Source organism: Babylonia areolata, chromosome 2 (assembly GCF_041734735.1).
Source record: "Babylonia areolata isolate BAREFJ2019XMU chromosome 2, ASM4173473v1, whole genome shotgun sequence".
Classification (NCBI taxonomy): Eukaryota; Metazoa; Mollusca; class Gastropoda; order Neogastropoda; family Buccinidae; genus Babylonia; species Babylonia areolata.
The window spans coordinates 55,339,367-55,349,216 of record NC_134877.1 but is presented as its reverse complement, the minus strand read 5'-3'; the positions used below and the strand labels follow the sequence as shown (position 1 = coordinate 55,349,216).

Genomic DNA, 9,850 nt, shown 5'->3' with positions numbered 1-9,850 from the left:
AGTGTACCGTCATGTTTGTTTTGGTGATAGCCGCTGCGGTCTCTGCCTGTGTTGGGCCGGTTAGGAAGGACTGGAAGAAAGAGGAGAGGGTTGATCATAAAAGTCTTATCAGATGTAAAATGTTGGTGGGGTCATGCAGTACAGAAGTGTGAATGCGATAATTGCAGAACTTTTTATTTTTATTATTATTATTATTATTTTTTAATTACCAACGACGGTGGATCCGACTCTTATAATCCAAAACAAATATTCACTGTATATGAAGCATGCAATTTCTGCTGCTGTCCCATAAGCGGGAGAAGAAAAAAAAGTGATGATGATTAAAAAAAAAAAAAAAAAAATCGAGAGAATTACCCCCCCAAAACAAAACAAAACAAAACAAAAACACACACAGAAAAAACCCAACAAAAAACAAAACAAAACCCAGATGTGGAGGAAAACGAGCGCGACTCTTCACATTCACAGCATTATGAAATAAAAACCTCTCCAAAAAATGGTTCACATTGAAGACCTGTTGATCATTTCATTTCACACACGCACATTCGCGCTCACACGTTTGCACCGCTCGCACTTGCACACACAAACATACACAAACACACACACACACACATATACTCGCGCGCACGTACGCACATACACACACACACACACACACACACACACACACACACACACACAAACACACACAGGTGTAGATTGGATATTGTCGCTAAACAGAGGATTGAATATGCCATGGTTGAAATAACAGTTACGCCCCCCCCCTCTCTCTCTCTCTCTCTCTTTTTTTTTTTTTTTTTTTTTGAATGAACGGATGAATTCATTCCTCTTGCCTCCCCCCCCCCTCTCTCTCTCTCTCTCTCTCTCTCTCTCTCTCTCTCTCTCTCACACACACACACACACACACACACACACACACACACACACACACACACACACACACACACACACATGTAACGTAAATGCAACAATTTGCACACACACCTTTCTTGAGAAAGCTTGGCTGAAGTGTAGTTTTATTGTCACTGTCTGACGAATCAAAGAACTGGTGGTAAGAGGAGGGGGGGATAGGGCGTTGCAAGTAGGCAGTATGTCAAGTTTCATGTTCACGTCTGTGCACGCTTACGTGTATGCGCGTGCGTGCGTGTATGCGTGTACCTCTGTCTCTTGTCTCTCCCTGTTTTGTGTCTGTCTTCCCCTCTGTCTGTCTGGCTGTCTCTTTCTTTCTCCCTTTTCTCTTTCCTTCCCCTTCTCCCTCTTTCTCTCACACGCACGCATGCATGCATGCACACACTGTTTATGTTGATGCACTGAAAACGTTGCCAATGCTATTGTTTATCTTATGTTTCAGTATGCTGAGGCCTGTTTCGATTCCTCGGGCGATTTCTACTGCACCACCCTCTGGTATTTCTGGTAAGTGCTTTTTTTTCTTTTTTTTCTTTGCATCATGTGTGTGTGCGTGTGTGTATATGTGTGCGTGTTTGTGTGTGGGGTATACACATACACGCACGCACGCACACACACACACACACACTCACTGATTGAATTCATCGGGCTGAGCCATTCCCCGTCATCACCACCCCCCCCCTCCCCCACACCACTGCATCAAAGCACACATATCATAGGAGGGAGGGAGGGACGGAGATTGTCGAGAAAGTCCCATGTACAAGAGTAGAACGACCGATCAGCATTCACTCGGTCTTCACGGTCAGGTTACTAGTACGGAGTCAGTGTCGTTTAGCTGTATGTAGGCAACGTCCGTACCGCTTGTAATTCCGGTCGGTCAATAGGTTGTTGCACTCGAAAGTGGCGAGGGTGAGGAGGTGGGGTGCGGGTGTGTTGGCACACCGCTGTCTCGTCAAGTGAGAGAAAGCGTGGGCTAAAAATTAATGGGTTTTTTTTTTTTTTTTAGGGACAGGTGACCTGGTCCACTGGGTGGGCCATCGGAGATGTTCGGATGTCAAGGTCCTTCGTTAGCTAGTGCTCTTCAAGGCAAGTAGTTCGTTCCATCCCGGAGAGAGGGCGAGACACTGATAGTATTCTTCATCTTTCGTGGGCTGCAGCTCCCACGTTCACTCGATGTACACGAATGGGCTTTTACGTGTATGGCTGTTTTTACCCCCTCCATGAAGGCAGCCTTTCGGGGAAGACAGTGACGATAACAGATGTGGTCAAACGGAAAAGCTGGAGCTTCTGTAGAGAGAGAAAGAGTGGGAGAGAGAGAGAATATTGGTGCAGTCAAGTCATATAGGGTCAGTTGAGAAGTTTTCTTTTCATTGTTTTACGCTAACTTTTCCTTTTTGTTTTGTAATAAAGCATATCGCTCATTTCAAACCAGTGCTGCTTGACCCCTACATTTTGGTTTGCAGTTGCTTTTCCATTTTCGGTTTTGGTAAGTTGCATTGGATTGTATTAATATTTTTTTTCCACATGACCTTTCTGTGTGAAACACGAGCTGCTTTCACCAGGGAGAGCACGTCGCCACAGTACAGCGCCTCCCATGTATATTCTTTCTTCTGTCTGCTGGTGTATTTGTTTTACTGTCAGTGTGGATTTTTTTCCGTAGAGTTTTGGGATGGCAACCCTTTTGTTGCCAAAGCTGTATTACGTGCGCTCAGTGCATATTGCACATGGGACCTGTGTTGTTTATCGTCTCAGCTTCTAGACCAACACTCAAGTCTAGATGAAAAAAGTTTTGGGGGGTGGGGGTTTACAAAATCCAGGTCCATTTATGTGTCTCAAAATCCGTAGACCGTCACTTCTTGGGATACAGCTTCACCCTCAAAGAACACAGCTTTGATGATTTCCGACAGGTTCAGTGCAGTTCTTGTGTGGACACAGTTGTGTTGAGACCAATAAATAACAGATGTTTTGCTGGGTTAGGGTCAGTAACCCTACAACGCAGAGACGTACCCAGAACCAGTAGCTGCTGGGCTGGAGATGAAGAGGAGACAAAAAGGACGTGGACTGGAGGTCACACCGTTCGTAGGGGAAGGGGAGGGGAGGGGGAGGAGAGGCGGTTGCTGTTGCCCTCGTACGGGTGAGTTCAACGATCTGTAGGCATTTCACCCTTTAGGTCAAGTTGTTCGTGGCTGTGGTCTTTTCCGTGAGGGGTGGTGTGGTCGAGGCGTTGGTCCTGGAAGCGTTAGCCCTCCTTGTCGATGTCATGACTTGTGCACAATGTTCCGTGCACGGTGTAACATTCCGTTTGTTCCGCCATATGACGGTTTTTTTTGTTTTTGTTTTTTGGTCTATTTTTTGTTTTGTTTTATTTCGCTTTCTCGTTCTGTGTGCGCGTGCGTAAGTGTGTGGACAATTGTCTTGTTAATTTCAGTGGGTCCTTTGACAAATTGTGCAGGGGACATGGATAAGATAAGATAAGATAAGATAAGAATAACTTTATTATCTCCAACTGGAGAAATTTGGTCAGGTGCATTATCACAACATAGACAAGTAAACAACATGGGGACCATAACTGTAAAAGCCAACAACAGCCCCTACAAATATTACGAAGATACAAATGTAAAAAATATCACATACATCGTTTCATACATACATCCACACACTGCAGGTAATAACTAGTATTCTTAATGTAAAAACAGAAAGAGTTAAGAAACATTATTTGAATATAATTATAAACATAGCCTACTATACTGCACATTGATTATAATAGATAAGATAAGAATAAAGATGAATTGCAGAAAACCACAACCAGATAATCAGCACACACCCGCACCGCACCCCCACCCACCCCACACACGCGCGGATAACTTGATTAAACAAGAGTAATAAACATATAGATAGTCAACATAAGGAAATAAAAACATTTCACATATTCGCTTTTAAAAACATTGCAGTTGTCTCATTTATTGTCTCATTCGAAAGACTAGCGCCGAGACCACCGAGTTAAGTGGATGAGGTCTTGGGGTGGAGGGGGTTAAAGAAAAAAAAAATCCCGGCCCGTTCGGGAATTGAACCCCTGGCGAGACCTTGCTTCCTGGCCGAGCGATGTGTCCGCTGGTCTCGTAGTTCCTACCACCCACTCATTTTGGCTTAGAGGAATTTTTTATTCAGACAACAGTAGACACGATTTACGCAAACACTGAGCACAGCATAATATAATTATATTATGTGTATATGTATGTGTGTATGTATGTATGTATGTGTAATATATATATATATATATATATATATATATATATATATGTGTGTGTGTGTGTGTGTGTGTGTGTGTGTCTGTCTGTCTGTCTCTCTCTCTCTCTCTTTCTCTGTGTGTGTGTGTGTGTGTGTGTGTGTGTGTGTGTGTGTGTGTGTGATAGCTTGTTTCGTGCTCGAGCATGTGATGGATTATCGTTCGTTTGTCTAGTTTTGGTTTTGTTTGACGGCTGGTGAACGTTACACGAATGCTGTTGACTGTTTTCCGGTTCCATGACAGACAGTGAACGACGTCAGTGTTTCTTTGTTTGAGTAGCCTTCGCTGTGGCGGTTAATACCCAGTATCAACACACACACACACACACACACACACACACACACACACACACACACACACACCTATATATGTATATATCTAATATCACGACTTTGGGCAACTCTAGTCACGACACTGCCAAAGGTGGACATGAAGAAGGTGTGAACAACTGACATCATGAGGGTTGGTGTGCCCTGAAGGATATCCGGGGAAAGCGAGCTTCCAAAGGGGTGACGGACACAGACATCAAGAACCAATCGGTGTGCTGAGTGGTTTATGGCCTGTGATCAGTCTTGACCCGTGTGCGTGTGTGTGTGCGTGTGCGTGTGCGTAGCCAAGCCAAGTGTTTAGTGCTCGGGTGTTCTTACATTCTGGTCGCCGCTGTATTTCATCCCTTCACCTCGTGTGTTGGTCATACCTGGGGTTCAAGAAGTGGAACTGTCCCTACGGTGGCAATGACTCAGAGCAAATAACCTTGGATGCCCTTGGATCTTGCCCGCGCACGTGGCATCATAAATATTGTACGAATTGAAGTGCCCATGACAGTTGTTTTTTCGTTTGTCGTTGCCAAGACAATGTCTCTGGACCTTTCCTTTGGAATGAACTTCCTCTTTCACTTCGTCAGGTCTCTGCACTCAGCTCTTTCAAGTCTGGCCTTAGACCCCACCTCTTCCCAAGATAGCCTCCCTCCCCTGCCTCTTCCTTGTCAGAAGTTTCTCCAGTTTTAGAGTCAGGCATGCTTGTGAATGGCTGGTGTGAAAGCGCTTTGATTTGTCTATGCACAAGATTCAGCGCTATATAAATATTATTATTATTATTGTCATTATCAAGTCCCAGAATGATACACCAGCTGAAAGGGGCTGACTGGCGGATGATGGGTCCCAAACTTGAGCTTTCCCGAGAGGTGTGTGGTGTTGCGGTGTCATTGAATGAACCCATGCTTCCCCCGTGGGATGTCTGGAGGAAGGGGTGGGGGGTGTGGGGGTGAAGCGGGGGTAGAGAGTTACCACTCGTTACTGTCTGTCAACACAGTGAGAGTTAATGGAGAGGCGGGGGTGGGGGTGGGGGGGGGGACTAGGGAGAATTGTAGATGCGACAAACTCATCAGAAGTGTCGCAATCGTAGTTGCGACAGATCACGATAAATGGGGAAAAAAGCAGAATGGCAGGAGGCTCTCCTCTTCTGTGACTAGCACTGGTGGTAAATTATTTGTGTTCCTGGTCTCCTGGTGAATCTCTCTGTCCCCCCTCCCTCAGATTCTTCCCTACTCCCATTTAATGCGTGTTGGTGCATTGCGCGCGCGCGTCTGTGTTGGTGCATTGCACGCGCGCGCGCATGTGTGTGTGTGTGTGTGTTGGTGCATTGCGCATGTGTGTGTGTCTGTCTGTGTGTGTGTGTGTGCACGCGCGCGCGCGCGCGTGTGTTGTGTATTGGTTTTTCGAGAGTTACAAAGATCAAATGAAAAATGACTGCTGAGTATATAAAAACACCAAATAAAGAAAGTTTATTTAAAAACAACTGTTGTTTGTGAAATGAGATTCACTTTTGATAGGACACCTTTTTGTGAAAAGTAAGTCTTATTTTACAACCTACATTAAAAAAAAAACCACCCTAACTTTCTCCATTCAGTGCAACAATGCTTTTCTCTTCTGTACAAATCGATAACTTTTTTTGTGCGTGCTGTGAATCGCTACCTTCATGTCATATTCCGTTCTCTGATGGGCGCGGGACGGTGGCTTTGTGGTTGATCAGCGTCCCGTGACCACGCCTTATTCAGCTGAACGTCACAGCGTTCAGTCACTGACATCTGACATTGTTGCTTAGTGCCCAGCCGACCGCACGGAGCCACAACAGGACTCCTCAACTAAATAAATGAACAAATCAAGCCGCGCTAAAACACAAAGCCCTTTAACGTCTGGAAAGAACAGCAACTGCTAAACAGCGCAGGTTGTGACATGTCGTGAGCATTGGGCTCCTTACGAAAGCTCCTTAAGTTAGATATGATTATGCCGTGCTGTGGGTGTCTGGTCCTCCGCTTTGTTCATTCCCTTACTACAATATATATTAGGCCCAACACTCGGCTTATATCACAGATTGACATAAGTTTACATTTGGGCCAACAGCAAAGTGAGAGCTGTATTATCAATGGTTTCTCCAGTCAATGGGAAACCATTTACAGCTTAGTCTTTTGTGAAGGACTATGACTCTCAAACTAGGGGGCAAAATTGCACTGGCTCTTAGTGCTGCAGCCTTGTGGGCTAGTTGGCCTTTGGGAACCATCCCAACGCCGACTGTCCTAAAACCCTCTTGGCCGAGAGAGTGGTGATGTACTTGGGCAAGACACTCTCCACTACAATCAAATTCTAGCCCAGATAGTCGGAACAACAGTTGTCTCCTCTGCTGTTCTGATGGTCATAGTCGGACGACTATCATATATATATATATATATATATATAAATATGCGTCGGTGTGTCCGTATTGTGTCTCAGTGACCAGAGTCTGAAGCTGATTGTCTGTATGTTGTATGTTTGTTTTGTTCAGGTTCGCTCTGTTCTGGATCTTCATGTTCCTGTTTGTGGGCATCATGTGTATCGTGAACCGCTGCAACAAGAAGAACCGGCAGGTGGACATCCAAATCAACTGTGAGTTACTACTTGTTTAGGAAAGGCAAACATGATTTCAGAGTAATTTATTTATCTATTTATTTATTTATACTCACAGACAACAAACACATACTTCTTAGCATTTCAACTACTTAAAATGTGATGAATTTTTAATTAAGGACACTACAGCAAACACATAACCTAAAAAAAGCACTCACACACACACACACACACACACACACACACACACACACACACACACACACACACAGATGGCACACACAGCAGATGGGTGAAAAAAAAAAAATTTAAAAGTAGGCTGGATAAAGCTACAAGCACTTTGAGAATAATAACGATAATTATGATGATAATAATAATAGCAATAATAACAACAAGAACAATGCATGATATCAGATTATGACGTGACGATTGTGGTGTCTCGTGTGACGCTTTTTTTTTTTTTCATGTCAAGGTGGTGGCGAGGGCGTGGGTAGGTGGGGTGAGGAGTGGATGGGTGGCGTGGGTAGGTGGGGTGAGGAGTGGGTGGGTGGGTGGGTAGGTGGGGTGAGGAGTGGATGGGTGGCGTGGGTAGGTGGGGTGAGGAGTGGATGGGTGGGTGGGTAGGTGGGGTGAGGAGTGGATGGGTGGGTGCAGCAGGTACACAGAACCTTTATTATTAGACCTCTGTTCGAAAAGAAACCCCCTTCCCCTCTCTCTCTCTCCGTCTTGTGACGGCATTTGTTTGATCTTTCTGCCTCCTGATTCTCCGACACGTATACCTTACCTGAGAGGAATATGCCGCTGCCTGCAGGGATGGGGGGGTGCCTTCCACGGCTCTCTCTATTTCCCAGCCATCACCAGAGCGACGCAAAAAAACGTCATTCATGGCAGACAATCACATATACACATCCCACTGACTTATGTTAACAGTTTGACGTAAGATGTCATACATACATACATATACACATACACACAAATAAATAGACAAATAAACACACACACACACACACACACACACATATCGTGGGAGGAAAGGTCGCAAGATCAATGGTGGCGTGGAAGTTCAGAAAGAGAGAAGGGGATCATTACAAGCACACAGTGCAGGGTACAAGACAGACTGCTACGACTGGTCTCGTGATCAGTTTCAGAAATATAGAGAGTGGATAGGGAGTAGCGGTGTGTGTGTGTGTGTGTGTGTGTGTGTGTGTGTGTGTGTGTGTGTGTATCTCACACCGACTTATCCTAGCTTTTGTACCCTTTTTCTTTTTTTCTTTTGCTAATCCTTAAGAAAGGAGGTTATATCTACGTTGAATTTGAATCTGTGGGTGCGTGCATATTAGTGGGTGGCTATCAGTTGGATTGAGCCGTACAGTATTATTATATCTTCATGAGAAACTGTTACATTGTGCGCAGGTAACTTCCATGTCGATATAGTTTTAAAAAAAAAAGAAGAAGAAGAAGAAAGATTGAGTGTGTTCATGATGTTTTGTTTTTGTACAGAGAATGAAACTCCTTGACTGTGTGTGTGTCTGCGTGCGTGCGTGTGTGTGTGTGTGTGTGTGTGTGTGTGTGTGTGTGTGTGCATGCATGCGCGCAGTACCACCAATACCACGCACGGCACGCGGTGAAGGAGAAGGGACCAACGGACCACCTCCACCCCCTCCACCCCGACCCACCACCACCACCACCACCACCGGATGGACCGAGACCGAGACGCGTGCGGCTTCATGAAGTCAGCCGCCCTCGCCGCAGGGCGGGCGCCACACACAGCGCAATGCGCCGTACATGTTGGACGGGCACGTGGAGCACGTTCCAGGTGCACTGTCCAGGTGATGCCGTGAGGAATGGTGCGACAGTGAGGGATCTGCGGGACATCTTCACGTCTCGAGAAGTGGGCTTGGTCGGTTGGATTTGTTCGTGAGGATTTGTGTGTGTGTGTATGTGTGTGTGTGTGTGTATGTATATATATGTATATATATATGTGTGTGTGTGTGTGTGTGATGGACATCTTGTATCAAAGGAGAATGGGTCGGCTGCATTGTATAATGAAAGGCTAAACGAGACTTAACTTGTAAGTAGAAGTCTGACCGCAGTTCTACACCATGAAGGGCGCGAGGAAAGAATGTCAGTGATTCTGACGTAGCGTCCTCTCATAGGGGTAGACTTGTATGTATGTATGTATGTATGTTATGCAGATCTTGCATCAAAGTTGGATGGCAAAGTCCCCTTCTCTCTTTCTGAACTTCCACGCCACCATTGATTTTGCGACCTTCCCTCCCACGTTGATGGGTAGTTGTGTCGGTTTCAGTCTGTGGAATCCCATCCCCTTTATCAGGCGATGCTTGGTGGCAGACCTCATGCTGCCGATCTCTGTCAGATCCCACGCGGTGGTAAGGTCACCTGTACAGAGGGACGATAAAGGTTTTGTTGTGATGTGTATGTATAAGTAGTGTGTAGTGTGTGGTGTTTTCTTGTATGCATGAACAAAGATAAGTGCTTTGAGTGATTGGTTGGTTGTCTGTGCGGGGGGGGGGGGGGGGGGTGCTTGGAAGTTTTAGTTGTTTTTTTTTTTTTAGTGTTTAAATGCGTATTTTACTCGCTCAGTTTTACATTGTACACCGCAATTGAGCATGTTTTATGTGGATCAAATTATTACGATCCGCCACAAATTCTTCAGAGGTATGATTGATCAGCTGCCGTCTTGGAATGATCGACTGTCATATACGGACATATGCGCACATCTGCCTTTCCCTTCAACCATGCCTCATTCGAACTGGCC

At 45.4% G+C, this 9,850-nt stretch overlaps 1 protein-coding gene across 1 annotated transcript in view; it reads left to right on the top strand.

Annotated features, from left to right (window-relative positions):
• LOC143275313 (uncharacterized) overlaps window positions 1-9,578 on the top strand; it is a 34,978-nt gene extending 25,400 nt beyond the window's left edge. The window contains exons 2-4 of the mRNA XM_076579317.1: window positions 1,349-1,410; window positions 7,010-7,110; window positions 8,669-9,578. Coding sequence (XP_076435432.1) covers window positions 1,349-1,410; window positions 7,010-7,110; window positions 8,669-8,802 — 297 coding nt within the window. The 3' untranslated portion in view covers window positions 8,803-9,578. The remainder of the gene's footprint in view (window positions 1-1,348; window positions 1,411-7,009; window positions 7,111-8,668) is intronic.
• The last annotated feature ends 272 nt before the right edge of the window (window positions 9,579-9,850 follow it).